Source organism: Nomascus leucogenys, chromosome 14, assembly GCF_006542625.1.
Source record: "Nomascus leucogenys isolate Asia chromosome 14, Asia_NLE_v1, whole genome shotgun sequence".
Taxonomy (NCBI): Eukaryota; Metazoa; Chordata; class Mammalia; order Primates; family Hylobatidae; genus Nomascus; species Nomascus leucogenys.
The window spans coordinates 39,150,513-39,167,501 of NC_044394.1; the positions used below are offsets into that span (position 1 = coordinate 39,150,513).

General features: G+C 50.0%; 1 protein-coding gene across 8 annotated transcripts in view; it reads left to right on the forward strand.

Moving 5' to 3' along the window:
* TOM1L2 (target of myb1 like 2 membrane trafficking protein) overlaps window positions 1-16,989 on the forward strand; it is a 135,053-nt gene that overhangs the window by 94,478 nt on the left and 23,586 nt on the right. For 5 of the 8 annotated variants that reach the window (XM_030827640.1, XM_030827642.1, XM_004090379.3 and 2 more), the window contains 3 exons: window positions 936-1,094; window positions 4,032-4,148; window positions 14,653-14,786. In XM_030827640.1, coding sequence (XP_030683500.1) covers window positions 936-1,094; window positions 4,032-4,148; window positions 14,653-14,786 — 410 coding nt within the window. The remainder of the gene's footprint in view (window positions 1-935; window positions 1,095-4,031; window positions 4,149-14,652; window positions 14,787-16,989) is intronic. The other 3 variants (XM_030827643.1, XM_004090377.3, XM_004090380.3) reach the window with 1 other exon arrangement.

Consider the following 16,989-nt stretch of genomic DNA (forward strand, 5'->3'; position numbering starts at 1 on the left):
AATGTGCAAGAGGTCATCTGAGATGCCCAAAGGGCAAGCATGAGGGATTGCCCTTTCTTTTTTTTTGAGTCGGAGTCTTGCTGTGTTGCCCAGGCTGGAGTGCAGTGGTGCGATCTTGGCTAACTGCATGCTCTGCCTCCAGGGTTCACGCCATTCTCCTGCCTCAGCCTCCCGAGTAGCTGGGACTACAGGTGCCCACCACCACGCCCGGCTAATTTTTTGTATTTTTAGTAGAGACAGGGTTTAATCGTGTTAGCCAGGATGGTCTCTATCTCCTGACCTTATGATCCGCCCGCCTCGGCCTCCCAAAGTGCTGAGATTACAGGCGTGAGCCACCACACCTGGCCCAAGGGATTGCCCTTTCTAGAGCCTGTTTTCATCATGATCCCTCCAGACCATGCGCTATGCTTTGTGAAATCAACATAACCTGTTTCATTCTTCTAATAATGACAGAGAGCAGTGTTGTTGTTCCTATAATTACAAAAAACATTTGGTAAATTGCATAATTACTATTTATATTAGTCTACTTGTAAAGACCAAAAAACTAATTCTTATGGTATGAAGTAAAGATCTGTGATTAGCAAAACTTAATAACTGCCCTCCCTCCACTTGGATCCTGAGGTGGTCTTAATAATAGGAACCATGACCAGAGGGCTCACAGAGCACTCTCAGTGCTGCCTTTTGGAGTTGCTTTCATTGTCTGCCACACATTCCTTGAGAGGTAAGTAGAGGGAGGAGCCATTGGCAGCCCCACTTCCCAGATGGAGAGCCTGGGCTCAGTGGGGTTCTGTGAGCCTCACCCAGGCAGCAGTGGAGCAGGGCCTTGAGCCTTCCGTGGGCAGCCTTGGAGAACTGCCGCATGGGGTGGGGTAGGTACCAGGTCCAGCTATGCAGGCAGCCCAGGTAAACAGAGGACTTTGTTGTTGCCATGCCAGAGTGTCCCTGAAGTGGATCCAGCCGCGACCATGCCCAGGTCCCAATCACAGCAGAGGACAAGTGCTGGTTCCTATTCCTCGCCGCCTCCTGCTCCCTACTCCGCACCGCAGGCCCCAGCTCTGAGTGTGACTGGCCCCATCACAGCCAATTCAGAACAGGTACTTGCATACTTCGGGGCCATAGGCAAGCCAGCTGACTATCCTTATTCATCTTTCTGGGAGACACTTACAAAGGCCCCCCAAGCCAGGTATTGTGCTGGGTGTTAGGGACACAGAGATGGAAGGGCTCAATCCCCAGGGGAGACAGATGCTGAGGAAGTCATGATGGAGTGTGGTCAGGCTGTGGTGGGGAGCAGAACCAAGGGCTCAGAGTTGTGAGCCCAGGGTTGAGTGGTGCCTGGGAGGCACCCGGGACCTGGCATGCAGAGGGTCCTGACATAGGAGTCAGGCTTTGTCAGGTGAGACCGCATGCTCAGCAATAACATTGCAATGCAGAGGTGCAGAGGCTGCTCTCTTGGAGCAGCAGGTGGCTTGATTGGAGAGAAGGCACATATGTAGGGCCCAGATCCGGGAGGAAACCATGGCAGAACATGAGGCCAAAAGCATAGATGTGCAGCTGAGTTGTGACGGGCTTGTCTGTCATGCAGAGGCTTAGATCTATCCTATAAAAAAAGTCAGCCATCAGAGGCCTGTGACCTGATCAGGGAGGCCCTCCTGAAGCACAAGAAGCCTGCTTTTATCCCAAACACTCCCCACCTTCCTGGGTTACTTCCTGATAAACTAATGCAGTTTTAACCCCACACTGGATTTTTTAGATGAATTGGGGAGTGCTCTTTAGAAGAATCCATAGAACTTCAATTAGTTACAATTTGAGAATTGGTCAGACTTGGGGGAAAAAAAAAAACTCCAATGTTTATATTTACCAAATCTTTATTTACTATTTGTGACAATGTCATGGCTGTGGAACCTCACTGAAGCAGAGGGGTCAAGCAATGTGTGTGTAGGGATGGCAGTGTTGTGTTGTGTTCCTCACACTTCCCTGCTAGCTCTGAGCAGGGAGTATGGTGAGAGCAGGAGGAGTGAACTTGAAGCACCCAGGGCCTGGGTGTGAGCCTCCAGCTCTGCTGCTCGCTGTAGGCTTCAGTCAGGACATTTAACCCCAGTCTCCCATCAGTAGAACAAGCGATTTGTTACCCCACCAGGCAGCTGTGGGCTTGACAGGCAGATGGAAGAGGTCCTCACTGTGGCTACCCAAGTGCTGTGGGAAAGAAGGTCTCTGGCTTTTGGCCCTGTTTCTTTGGGCAGAACTGTGCCCTTCCTGCTCTGAGGGAAGGCAGAAAATGTTTGAAGTTGGACAGTTACTGAGCCCCTTCACCAACTCACAGTGTGGGAGGTGCTCGGGAAGGCCCTCCTAGTAGCCAGAAGATGCTGGGTCTGGAGGGTCTGGGCATAGGTAGCACAGGAGCCCTGAGGCCTGTTGCCCCTGGGGGAGCAGAATGCAAGCAGAGATAGGCAGGTCAGCACCCAGCCTGGCCAAGAGGACCCAGGGCTTCAGAGTCTACCGGGTGGCTACCCATAGCCCTCCTGGGCCTTCCTAGCCAGAAACCTCTTCTCTCTACCAAGACTTTGAAGAAAACCCCTGGATCATCCACCAGGCAGAGCCAGAGGCTAACAAGAGCCTCTTGGGACCCAGACCATCTCCCTGGTAGACCATTGATTGAGGTCTCCTGTCCCTGTCTCTGTGCTGAGGGTATAAAGCTCAACCCAGCTGAGTTCCTGCCCTAAGAAGCTAAAGGCCTGCTGAGAGAGCCCACCCACACAGGAGAGGCTGCTACAGCTGCAATAGTGGAAGATGGCACAGCGAATGGGAACCCGAGGAGGCAGGAGTTGTTGCTTCTACCTCAGGATGGGGTGGGGAGAGTCAGAAAAGGCTTCACTGAGGAGAGGAGTTGTCACTTAAGCTGGGTCACGGTGCAGGAAGAATGACATTACAGTTCCTCTCTCTGGACCTTTGAGCAGGAACAAGGGCCGTATGTGTGTAGTAGAGAGCATACCTGCATGCCAGGCGCCACATGGGAAACACAGCAGCCTGGTGAGGTTAGTGCCACCTTTCTGTAGGTGAGGAAATGAAGGCTCAGAGAGGCTCAGGTCCGGCTCTGGATGTTGCTGCTGAGTCTTCCAGGGCTCCCTCCAGTGTCCTGTGCAGTTCTTGACCTCTGTCCAGCGTTATTTGGTCTCTTGTCACTGAGTGATGGGACCAGTAGGCACTTCTATGCAGATTCTTCTATGATACTTCACCGTGGACAAGGAAGGTTCCTGTGGTTTCTGCAGATGCTTCGAGGGGGTTGAGGGAGTGAAGGGGCAGATCTGAGGTACAGGACTGAGGGCAAGGGGAGAAAGTGTATGATGTCTCTGTTGCTGGAGAGGAGCCTCGGGCCTTGGCCTGGGTTCAGGCTTTGGGATCGCTAATGGGCAACTTGGGTATTTTTCAAGGGGCTGTGTTACCATGTAGGGAGCTGGGTGGGGAGGTGTCTCCCCTGTTGTCTTCCCCTGTTCTCTCATTCTTGCCACAGCAGAAAAGTGCTGTTGACACTGCCCAGCCTCTCAGAGGATCCTAGTGTTTAGATGTAAAACTCCTAGGAGCAGAGTTTATAATTCAGAGCTTTGTAGAATAGGATCTCAGCCCTGAAGGGATCTCAGAGCTCCTGCCCTCCTGCACTTGGATTTTAAAGAGCAGGAATGGAAGCCCTGAGAGGTTCAGCTTCTACTCAAGTTCCCATGGTGGGAGAGCCGAGACGGAGAGCCAGCTTGGTGCACTCCTGACACAGAGCCCTTCACTACGTGGTACTGCTTTCGTGTCACAGTCAGAGAGGCACAATAGACTGTTGGTGGCAGGGCCCATTCAGCTCTCTCAGAGCTGACAGGCAGGCCAGAGGGAGATGAGAAGGTAGCCTCTGCAGTGTGCACTCAGAAAGGCGACCCAGATCTCCCAGTGAGAAGGATTGTCACTAGCCTAGGAGCAAGCTGATTCTGATATTGCAAGTGCAGGCTGACTGACCTTTCCTTCCTGCTTTCCTTCCTCGTGGCCCCCACCAGATTGCCAGGCTGCGGAGTGAACTGGATGTCGTTCGAGGAAACACAAAAGTCATGTCTGAGATGTTAACAGAAATGGTCCCTGGACAGGAGGATTCATCTGATCTGGAGTTGCTGCAGGTGAGTCATCTTTCAGAAGCACTTGGCCTGTGGTGGCAGCTCTACCACCGTACACTGCTGGAGGATCCCACCCAGGGACACAGCGTCAAGGCGGGACAGGTCCAGTGGCCCTGTTGTTGATAGTCCATGTGAGCGCACACGCAGCCTCGTGTTGCCTATGGACAGGCAGAGGCCAGTACCACTGTCTCTCTTTTTTATTTTCCTTAATAACATTTTTTTCCTGATTATAAAATGCCAGTTGTAGAATACATGCTCACAGAAAGAAAAAGAAAGCACAGAAAAGAAAATAATAACTTTCTTTGACCCAAGCATCCGTAAATAACCACTGTAGGTGCTTTGATGTATTTTCTTTCTGACTTTTTTGTAGGTTTATTTTAAACGTAGTTGAGCTTGTACTATTTCTGTATTTTGGTGCCTCAACATCACATTTTGCAGGAGGGCCTTTTCAACCTTGACTGTGCACAGGAGCCCTTCTAGTGGCACCTCACCCCCAAGGTGTCCTGAGACTGAGATGAAGTGTGATGCTCCTGTGCTTTTCCCTAACACTGAGGATTCCCAGGCATATTGTGGTTTGCCATTGCAAACTGGCCTTCCCGCCTCTGGACAGCCCATGGATCTGGGGGCATGGCAGAAAGGGGTCCAGGAGTGGACGGCCTGCAGTCTACCCCTGAAACCAGGGTCAAGGCCCCCACCTCAGGCCTGTTTCCCAGGGCAGCAGGTCCAGAGCCAGTGCCCAGATCTCCACCACACCCAGCCTCAGATGACCCTGGCATTTGCAGAAAATGTCAGTGGTACTGCCCTTAGAAGCAGTGACCTTCTGGAGGGTGGAAAAAGGATGCTGTGAACTACAAGGCCCCACACACTTTTCAACGGGAGGCAAGATGCTTGAGTGAACATGTCAGGAGCCAGACTGATTTGGCAACCTGGCATGAGTTTCTCATGATACTCCTGCTGCTGCTGCTGATACTGCCATTTGTGTCCGGCCCTCCGTTGTCAGTCTTGGTCCCCAAGTGCTACACCTTCTACCCTGCTGCTGGCACATGCTTGCCGCCTGTGAAGGCCCTGTCCTGGTCCCAAGTTGCTGCTTATTGTGCCCCCTTCCTACTCCAAAGCCATCAGCTCTTATGGGGGTGAGGGTGGGTGGAGACCTGTTCCAGGCCTAACACAAAGCACAGTCCTAGGGGCACAGAGGTGCATGAGCTGTGGTCCCTGCTCTGGAGGAGCTTGCAGCTTTTTGCAGGAAATAGACCGGGAAACAACTTGTCTCCTTGTAACTACACCAGCCTGCTCTTGAAGCTGAGACAAGTACCCTTGGCCCAGCCCCAGTGAGGAGTCCTGAGTGGCCTCTCCCTAGTTCCCAGACCTCACTCCTGACACACCTGCATCAGCCCAGGCTTGCCTCAGCTCAGCAGATCCAGCTGAATATGTGCCACATTCCAGGGGACCTGGCTTCCCTTGAATGCATTGTCATTGGCCTCCATCCCCAGCCTGCAGGAAGGTTCGGCCAGGCGTTACCCAGATGCACAGGATTCTGAGGTCAGTCCAGAAACTGAGAAGGCCTCTTGAGGCAGCTTTGTGCTGTGTCAGCGTCGGAATTCCTGCTGACAGGGGGGATTTGCTCTGGATAGAGCCGTGCTCCTGGCAGCAGGGGGTGTGTTGAACAAAGCCAAGATGCTTCCAGACAGCCAGAGCAGACCCAGACAGCAGGAATACTTCGTGTTTTGTGGAGAAAGGGGGTTTGGGTTTTTTTTCTTTTTTTTAAACAAGCCCATCAGCCAAGACAAACAGAACCTAATCTCCTGGCGTCAGCTCACAGTTTTCAAAAATAGGTTGCTTCCCATGACGTTTTCCTTCCCTCTGTTTTGTTCCAACTCCAAGCCTCCCAGCCCTCACTGCTATCTTATAAATCAAACAGAAAAAGAATGCCTCTGGGTGCCAGTGGGAGGCTGTCCTTCCAGCAACAAGAGATTCAGGAGCTGGGCAGCACTGTGGACAGCCGTGAACAGACACAGCCCTCCTGGCTGGTTGGCTGCACACCTCTGCCATCGCTGATATCTTCCCTCCCCTTCTTCCCCTGGCAGTCAGAAGCCAGCAGGCAGGGTCTCCCAAGGGTCAGAGCCACACTGAACCGCCAACCTTCCATGTGGAGAAATACCACTGTCTGCTTGGAAAGTGCTGGAATCAGAATGTGTCCCCAGGACTCTCCATCAAGCTGGAGGGCAGCCAGAGTGCTCGGGGCAGAGAAGTGCAGAGCTGAGAGTGCTGGCTAGGCCATGGAAACAAACAACCCAGATGTTCCCACCAACAGAAGTTGCTCCCAGTTCAAGTATAAATTGCTGGGGTAGGAGGTGGGGGGAATAGGAAGAGAGATAATTGGTGGTGTCAGCCCTAGGATGATCATAACTGTGGGCAGGTTATGTCCCGGTTGCCTCCTGCACATCGCAAAGCACTTTTGGATGTAGCTTCCCACAGTGAAGCAAGAGCAGCAAGGAAACTTGGCAGTGTGAGCTATTTGCCTGCAGACTCATGGGTATGTGGCTGATATTTGAGGAGAGGCTGAGGCCACTCTAGCACCCTGTGCTGTCAGCGTAGCTGGAGCGCCTGAGGAGAAGGAAGGCAGGGTGCCCAGAGTGAACACAGCAACTCCTCCTCTTGAGCTATGTGTCAAATCCTCCACTCTCTGAGTTGGGAGAGACCTTCCAGGAGGTTGGTTCAGTTCTACACCTGTGTTCAGATTTCTTCCACAGCATCTTATCTGTTGGGTCTTTCTGCGTGTCCCCAGTGACAGGCTGTTCACGGCAGCCCTCTTGCTTTCAAATGGACATCTTGGTTAGACTTCGGGCAGCAGCACAGCAGGCATACAAATTACGTAGGCCTATGAATTAATGCCTTCCCATCCTTGCCCTCCCACTGATGAGCTGGGCGATGCTAGGTAAGTCACCAGCCATCTCCAGGCCCCCTTCTCCTCTCTAGACTGGAGTGATCACTTGCACCTTGGCAGTGCCTGGCGCAGGGCTGGGCTTAGGCAAAGCCTCACAAATCCTAGCTTTCGTGACTATTGTTAGAAAGCCCTTTCACACATTGATCTAAGGTGTGGCTCCCCATAACTTTGATCCTGGTCTGTCTTCTTAGACACTAGAACAAGACTAATTCCTCTTTCATGTGGGTAGATCCTTAAATATTTGAAGATTGCCGTAAGCCCCACCCACTGCCCAGTCTCCACATGGAACAAATGTGGCAGTTGGCAGCCCACCACGGGGAGGGATAGGCAGTTCTTCACAAGAGGCAGACATTATAAAATGGAGAGCTTCCATCAGCTGAAAACCCTGCTGCATCACTTCTCATCTGGTGGTTAAGCCTATCTTTGTCATCCTGTTCAAGGACCCTTAGGTCTGGGCCCGAAATTCAAGACACTGCATCTGTCCCTGCTAAAGTGCATACCCTTACCTGCAGAAAGCCTGAGTTCGGCTTTCTGCGATCTTTATTTATTTATTTATTTATTTATTTTTATTTTTATTTTTTGAGATGGAGTCTCGCTCTGTCGCCCAGGCTGGAGTGCAGTGGCGCAATCTCGGCTCACTACAAGCTCCACCTCCCGGGTTCACGCCATTCTCCTGCCTCAGCCTCTCCCAGTAGCTGGGACTACAGGCGCCCGCCACCATGCCCGGCTAATTTTTTGTATTTTTAGTAGAGACGGGGTTTCACCGTGGTCTCGATCTCCTGACCTCGTGATCCGCCCGCCTCGGCCTCCCAAAGTGCTGGGATTACAAGCGTGAGCCACCGCGCCCGGCCTTTGGGATCTTTAAAGATTGCGATTCTGTCATCCAGTGCCCTCTGTCTCTCCCAATTTAGCCTTTTGAGCTTTGTCTTCAATGAATAACTTTTAAGTAATACAATAATGCCAAAAATATATGTTCTTCTGTGGCCATTCATCAGCATCAGATAATAACAGAGGCCTCCTCGTTTCTCCAAGTAGCAGATGGTGTATCTCCTCTTCCTTCTTGTGTCTCATTTCAACAAAGACAGAATGGCCAAGGCCATTTTCTCTAGAGAAATCTAGTTTATTCTACATGTTTAGCTTCATTATTCCCCTTTCTCATCAACAAAGACTTTTTTCTCCCTCCCATCTTTGCAGCAACAGAAAACAGATCTTCAGGACCTTATTCTGTGTTCCTTCAAACTTGTGGAGGGCTCAGAGGAAATCCATAAAGATGATTAAAAGACTGTTGTGTGAGGTAGGGATGAGAATGTCCCTTGAAGAAAAGATAAAGGCATTGGGATTAATTAGATAGAAAAAAGAGGATATTTACCAAGGTGTTCTAATAGATGGAGGGCTTTTGTACAAGTGACCAGCTGTTCTTTCCTCTGTTGAGGACCAGAAATAGAAGGCCAAAGCTGAAGTCGTCAACGTTTAGGAAATTCCTGTCCTGGCTGTTGCACAGTGGAAAGGGTGACCTGAGCAAGCAGTAGGCTCTCGGGTGTCTTAGGCCCAAAGAGAATCACACTTTGAGTGATTTGGAGGTGGAGGAAGCAGAGGAAAGTCTCCCAAGTGAGCCTGCTGAGGGTCTGGCTGTGATGACACCACAGAGGACATGCAGGTGGCCAGCTGGCACTGTGGTAGCAAAAGTCTTTAACATCTGGCCTTCCTCTCACCTTCTCACCTTCTGCCTTCTGTCCTTTTTTTTTTTTTTCTTTTTTTTCTTTTTTTTTTTTTTTTTTGAGAAGGAATATCGCTTTGTCACCCAGGCTGGAGTGCAATGCCATGATCTCGGCTTACTGCAACCTCTGCCTCCCGGGTTCAAGCGATTCTCCCGCTTCAGCCTCCCGAGTTGCTGGGATTACAGCCACCTGCCATCATGCCTGGCTAATTTTTGTATTTTTAGTAGAGATGGGGTTTCACCATGTTGGCCAGGCTGGTCTTGAACTCCTGACCTCAAGTGATCCACCAGCCTCGGCCTCCCAAAGTGCTAAGATTATAGGTGTGAGCCACCATGCATGGCCTTTTCTTCCTTTTTGAGACAGGTGTAAAAGACTGAAGCCAGGAGATGGTAAAGCTTTCTCTGTGCAGAGGCCCCTGGAAATCCCTGATGTGGAAGCCCCAGGTCATAGTCTCTGGGCCTGTCTTTAGCATAGCTCTTTGGAAAGCCATCAGGATGCTTCTCCAGGATTGGAGCATAGAGGCCCTGCCTGTGGAGTTGGGAGCTGTCTAACCCACCACCCCAGTGGGAAGGCTGTGGGGAAGAGGCAGCAAACACAAGGCCAGAGCAGATGTTCCTGGTGCTGACTGTTGATGAGATCACTTCATTCTGTGCCCTTGGGGCTCATTCTTCCTCCAAGCTGAGGTCACAGTGTTAGAGCCTCAGAAATCATCTAACACTTTCCAAACTTTTTTTTTAAACTAATGGAGGCCAGGCACAGTGACTCACACCTGTAATCCCAGCACTTTGGGAGGCTGAGGCAGGTGGATCACTTGAGGTCAGGAGTTTGAGACCAGCCTGGCCAACATGGTGAAACCCCATCTATACTAAAAATACAAAAATTAGCTGGGCATGGTGGCGGGTGCCTGTAATCCTAGCTACTTGGGAGGCTAAGGCAGGAGAATTGCTTGAACCCAGGAGGCGGAGGTTGCAGTGAGCTGAGATCATACCACTGCACTCCAGCCTGGGTGACAGAGCAAGACTCCATCTCAACAAATTAAATAAATAAATAAATAAGTAATGGCTGGGCACGGTGGCTCACGCCTGTAATCCCAGCACTTTGGGAGGCTGAGGCGGGCAGATCATGAGGTCAGGATATCGAGACCATCCTGACTAACACGGTAAAACCCTGTCTCTATTAAAATACAAAAAATTAGCCAGGTGTGGTGGCAGGCGCCTGTAGTCCCAGCTACCTGGGGCGCTGAGGCAGGAGAATGGCATGAACCCGGGAGGGGGAGCTTGCAGTGAGCCGAGATTGCGCCACTTGCACTCCAGGCTGGGCGACAGAGCAAGACTCCATCTCAAAAAATAAATAAGTAAGTAAATAAATAAATAAAGTATGGAAACTTTTCCTCCACAAATAAAATTTTACAGTGAATGGCAATGTTTAAAATTGAGAAAAGCAGAGCAGCCCCAGCTGCCCCGGCCCCGTGCCATGGAGGCTGCTGCAGCATGTCAGTGGCCTTCTGCAGAACTTCCTCATGAATGCAGCCCCCTTATTTTACACAGGGAGAAGCAGGCCTGGAGAGGACTGGAGACTTGGAGAGTGTATCCAGTCACAGGCTACTTGCTGCCTGCAGCTTGGTCCCCAGCACCCAGCTGGGGCTAGGGCTCTGTTGAGGAGACTGACATCAACCCCTGCTCCCTTCCATCAGGCCGCCGGTGCTGGGAGTATTTGTAGCCATGTTTCTGAGACACTTCCTGCAGTCTACTGAGGAATCTGCTTTGGTTATCCTCTAAATCCAGTGAACCACCCTTGAGGCCTACTCTTCGTTTTGGGGCTTCTACTGTGTGGAGTGCAGATGGGGGCTGGTCACCCCTTGCTAGAGGTTTTTCTAGAGGGGCTCTGATGACAGACTGGAGTGTGTTGAATGCTTTGGGAGTTTTAAGGAGGGTGGGGTGGTGGGAGATCCCCAGAAAACATTGTATGTGGACAGGAAGATGAATAAATGGGAAGTATGTGTTAAAGCTGTCACTGTAAAATGTTAATGGTACAATCTAGGTGATAGGCATATGGTGTCCGTTCACTGTAAAATTCTTCCTGTTTTGCTGTATGTTTGAAAATTTTTATGACAAAATACTGGAGTGGGGAAACATCCTGAGGCTTCGAAGGATGAGTAAGAGTTTGTTTGATGGAAAAGGAAATAAGGGACATTGCAGGCAGATGGCCAACTTCTCAGGAGCCCTTGAGCAATGTGGCAAGTGCCTGAGGCCACCTATATCCTGGAAAGTCTGAGGTGTATTTGAAGATGGCCTGTGGGCCTTAGGTGCTGATACCCCAGTCTTCTGGAGGGTAACTTGGATCTGTTTCCCACAACATACTGCCACACTCCCCTGACTTGCAGGTCCTGTGCCTTGTGATTGGCCTGCAGCTTGAATGAGAAGTGATTGACTTTTTTCCTTCTCCCTCCCCAACCAAGGACAGCCAGGGCTGCCTGCTAGGCCACAAACCCCAGAGGCCACACTTTCTTGTAATGGGCCTGTTTGCCTGAGGGAATGGGTCCTGAGCTGGCACTTGAGATCCTTTTGCTCATCAGAGATTTTCCGCAGACACCTGGAGCGCTGGAGCAAAGAGGAGCTCAGCAGCGCCTGGCTCGGTCCTCATGTGTGTTGGCACATCCGCATCCCTGGGGAGGAGACCCGCACGGTGGCCCGGAACAGTCCATGGCAGAGCAGAGAGGCAGAAGTTTGTTTGACCTCTTTTCTCTGTCCTACTGCCCAGCCTCCCTTTTCCATCCTGCACACTTTGGCCAGGTCTCCCTCTGGTGCTTCTTCCAAAGTATGGCATAAATCTACTGCCCAAGTATTGGCCAAGTATCCTTTTTTTCTTTTAGGAAGCAGGGGAGGATGGTCTGTCAAAGTTAACCAAAATCTGTGCTCCCCTGTCAGCCCTGAACAGATGCTCAGTGCGTTTTAACAATATATTAGAAATACTATGATTATTTTAATTGTTCACTTCAGTCCTGGCTGTTGGAATTCTTCACGTGATCTAATGTGATTGCTTCTTTCATAAGTTTGGACATTTTTATTTTGTTTTTGTTTGTTTTAATGTTAAGGGCCTGGCTTGGTTTTCAGCATCACTCCTGAGTATGCTTCATTCTGTAGTGAGTGTTTCCCCTGTGTTGTTGGTTTTCCTGTGTACAGTAATTGTGACTGGGTTTTGACCTGTGAGTGTCCATTGGTGCCTGTGGCCATTATTGCCTGGCAATCCAGACCACATCTGGCAGGCCCTGAGGCCCAGGCAGCTTTTTGAGAGCCCCTCTCCTGCCTGGCCTGGGGACATGAGCCATTCACGACAGAAGAGAGTGGGCATTTTGTGGAGTTTTCTCTTTACTGGATAGTAGTGTCCCCTGCAATTAAGATCCCATATTCACCTCTTCTTATTAATTCTAGCACTTGTCTATATGTTTATAAGTGCTTACTGCTGGTTCAGTGGGGCTTGGGATGAGTCCTAGAGAGGGAAAATTAGATCCTGGATGAATAAGAATTCCCCATTCTCTGAGTGAAGAGTGCTGAGAAGACTGAGCGTATGTGGATAACTGAGCTGGTAATTTGCGGGGACCAAGAGTTCAGAATACTTTATATTTTATTTTTATTTTTTGGAGACAGGGTCTCACTCTGTTCCCCAGGCTGGAGTGCAGTGGTGCAATCTCTGCTCACTGTAGCCTCTGCCTCCCGGGTTCAAGCAATTCTCCCACCTCAGCCTCCTGAATAGCTGGGATTACAGATGCATGCCACTGTGCCCAGCTAATTTTTGTATTTTTTCGTAGAGATGGGGTTTTACCATGTTGGCCAGGCTGGTCTCAAACTCCTGACCTCAAGTGATCCGCCCACCTTGGCCTCCCAAAGTGCTGGGATTACAGGCACGAGGCACTGCACTTGGCCTCTGAATCCTTTTTTTTTTTTTTTTTTTTGAGATGGAGTCTCGCTCTCTCTCCCAGGCTGGAGTGCAGTGGCGTGATCTCGGCTCACTGCAAGCTCCGCCTCCCGGGTTCATGCCATTCTCCTGCCTCAGCCTCCCAAGTAGCTGGGACTACAGGCGCTGCCACCAACGCCCGGCTAATTTTCTGTGTTTTTAGTAGAGATGGGATTTCATTGTATTAGCCAGGATGGTCTCGATCTCCTGACCTCGTGATCCATCCACCTCGGCCTCCCATAGTTTTGGGATTACAGGCATGAGCCACCACACCTGGCCCCAGCCTCTGAATACTTTAGAGTCATTAATTAATTCTCTCAGAAGTACTTAGGGAGTGCCTCCCATGTGTCAGTCATGGGTACCAGGGAAACGCCTTCTCTGCCCTCAAGGAGCTTCAGTCTAGAGGGGAAGGCAGATAAGAAGCCCAGCCCCTGTGTGAGTGCTGTGTTGCAGGATACCAGGGACATGCAGGGGGGATGCCTTTGATTCCCCACTGGCTGATTGACCACCTCAGTGATGTGTTCAGCAGATGATTACTGGGCTTTTTCACTGTGTGTGGCTCAGTGCAGGGCTTGAGGGCATCCTTGAGTGGATAAATGGCAACACCCCCTCAAGAGTTTATGATGTGGTAGGAAGGAAGACCCTTTAGCCAAGCTAGCCAGATTATGAGACAATATGAGGAACTAAAGAGAGATTACCATGTCTCCTGTGAATAAATCAGTTACTTCTACCAGAAACGGTTTCAAAATGAAGTCATTTTGAGGCTGAGCTGTGAGAAGGAGAGACTTATCCTTCATGTCTTATCACCTTAACTCACTGGCACCCTCCAGTGCCCAGGTAGGTGGGGATAGCATTTCCCTCTGTATGGCACACTGGGACTCGGAGCTTTGGTCACATGCTTGGGGGCTAGCCTGGCAGTGTTGCCAGCTCCCTCTTCTGTAGCATCCTCAGTCTGGCATCGAGATGGCAAGGGGCCTGGCAGGAATTGAGGGAGCTCTATAAGCAAGTTTGAACAAGGGCATCAGTAAGTCTGCTGTTCTGGAACAGGGAAGGCTCATGGAAGCCAGGCCATAAAGTGCTAAGGCTCTGTCGTCACGGGGATGTTGCTTCTAAGGGTAGAGAGGGCTCCGGGGGCAACTGGGAGTGTGCAAATTTCCTCTTTTGGCCAGCCAGGGAGCTGCCTGGGCTTCTGAGGCCTTGACAAAGTGGCAGACATGCCACCAAAATATACCTAATGCAGTCATAAAATACACTCCTGCTGTTGCTGGGAGTGTAAGTAAACTGATGTCATCTTTTTGGAGGGCCTTTTACTATTACTAATTAATGTTATAAATGACCATACCCTTTCACCTAGAAATTTCCCTGCTAAGGAACTTGTCCTATGGAAGTGCTTGCCCAAGTGCATATGCATGTGTGTGTACAGGTGTTCATTGCTGCATTATTTGGGTTGGCCACAAAAAGAGAGACCACAATCTAAATGTCCAACAATAGAAGAATGGCGAGATACATTATGAAACACACACAAAGGAATGAGGCAGTCTGTACCAAGTGATGGAGAACGGGGTCTGGAATATTTTGTTGAGAAAAAGCAATCTGGAAAGAATCACATTTTAATATTTTTTAATGATTTGTACAAGCATGTACTTGTATACATACAACAGTATGTCTGTCTGGACATTTGTCTGCTGAAAAAGTACTTGTTTCCTCTGGGGAAGGAGGGGCAGGCAGTGAAGAGGGAACTTCTACTTTGAATTCGGTACATGTCTGGTTTTATGAACAAGCATGTACTCCTTTTGTGACTTTTAAGAATCAGTACAAATTTTTTCAAAGGAGATAGAATGTGACAAAAAGCACACCCAGCAGGTTACCCAGAGGTGCATGTGTTCCCTAGGAGCTCAACAGGACCTGCCGGGCCATGCAGCAGCGCATCGTGGAACTCATCTCCCGCGTGTCCAACGAGGAGGTCACCGAGGAGCTGCTGCATGTGAACGATGACCTCAACAACGTCTTCCTTCGATATGAGAGGTGGGAGCCGGATTTCTTTTTTTTTTTTTTCTCTTGAAAAGATTGTTGCCATAACAGAGGGATTTCTTTCATAAACAAAGGAAAGAGAGGGAGAGGGAGAGAGATTAGAGTTGGAAAATACTCATCAGAGATGCTAATTTGTTCCCGGCTGACAGGAAAAATGCTTCTTGTCCTCCTGGGAACTGAGCAGCAGAAGCAGCAGGAAGTTGACGTGCAGAATTAGGCTCTGCCCTTTGTAAGCCTCAGGCTGCTCTGCCTTTCCCCACTGCTCCGCCACCCCCAGCCCCAGGGAGGGGTAGCACTTGGGGGCCTCTGGGCCCCAGAGCTTCTGCACCTGCTCCTTTGATGATCCTTTATATTTGAAAAGGATTAAAGGGAAAAAAAAATCTCTACTAAGAAAAAGGATTTCCTCTTTCCCATCTTAAAAAAAAAAAAAAAGAAAAGAAAAAAGAAAAAAAGCTTTTTCCTTTGCAAATGTCAGTGTTATCTAGAGCATTCAGGGGAAGCAGGCGGGTGTAAGTGCTGGAATGCTGCTGCTTAGGGAAGCGTGCACACATTCATTCTAGTTCTTTCTGCAGCCAAATCATTTTTGGGTTTGAGGTAACAAACCTGCAAATTCTTTTTCATTTCCAAAGCCTTCCCGCAAGACAAAGTCCAAAATGTCTTATTTAGACCTAGTTTTAAATAGGAGGAATAATGGCAAGCACAGTTCCCAGCTCGTCACCTGATGGAAGCACACTGGGCTTTCATGAAGGACTCAGCATAAGGACCAGAAAGGACCATGATCAGGCCAACCTTTTCCCCTTAAAGATGAGGCTTGAGAGGACAGGACAGTGGCTTGAGTCCCCTGCAGACTTAAGGTCCTGGTCCCCTCTGCCGCACCAGCTGACTCACAACCTACTGCTGGATTCATCAGGAGGACAAGGACCTGGCATCAGTTAGGGTGAGTGGGACAGATGCTTGCATTTGCGTTACCCTTTGGGGGCCTAAAGGGTGGTTTTGTTATGGCTGTCACAGCCTTGGGCCTTGTCTCATCTTTTGACTATGGAAGTACACACCAGTGGCTCTGTGCCCACCTGACAGGTGAAGAAACCTCTGCAGTAAGTGTGGGGGCATCCCCAGGACCCCCAGTGCATCAGTTGGAGAACAGGAGCAGATCTGAGGGGACCTGACTCCCAGCCCAAGGCCCCTTTGTCTTGCCATGTGATTCCAGTTTCTCCATGGTAAATGGGCTTAGGTTTAACCTATTAAACCTATTTAAGCCCTGCTAGAAAGCATAACAGGAGCTAACTAATATGAGTATTTTCACCCAAAAGTCCCCCAGTCTCAGCATTACACATAATTCAGGGCAAAGCCTGGGGCTGGTGGCTGGAAGTGCTATCCTAGTTGGAGTGTCTTTGATGATACTCATTGTTCATTGAAGATGAGTGTGGGAAAGGTACCCCAGGATTAAAATTGTTTCAGATGTATTAATATACCTGTTCTCCTTATAGACCACTGTTGAAAAAACACACAAGTCTTTTTTAAAACCACAGTGGACACTCACTGCCTACCCAGATCATTCCTCCTGGGGATCCCTTGTCACCGATGCTGACCCCAGCAAGTTGGGAGACAAATGTGGAGCAGCATAACTCACTAAACCTGGGCGTCTAAGGTTCCAGCTGGAAAAAGTCTCTTAGCTACCACTGCCCGTGGCATTTGGAGTTTTTAAATACGATACAGAACATAATCTATTCTGCCCCACCCCAACACACACCTCATAACTACTCTTCCATTCCCCACCTGATAGAAGGATGACCTGGCCTTCGACAGTTGCTCAAAGCCAAGTCCCCCTGCACTGCCTGACTGGGTGCAGAGGACACTCACTCCACCCTCCTAGCAGTCCTTCAATGATTGGCCCAGGCCTCTCTGTAGCAGCTACTGGCGAGCATTTCCCCAGGTCGTAGCCAGGGCCATGCGTCCACCTTCCTCCTGCTGGTGCCCACCCTATGTGTGCCCCACCCCCTTTCCCCAGAGGTTGAGTTGGGAGCATGTTAGGAACACTAGCTAGTTGCTCCTGAACACAGCCCTGTGAAATAGGGAGTCTGCAGCTACTGCCTGGTGGTGTAAACATTGGAGAGCTCCAAGGTAAGGTGGTTAAGCCACTCTCCCTCCAGGGACAAGAGGAGCTTTCTGGGCCCAGGTGTGTGAGGAGAGGCTGGGG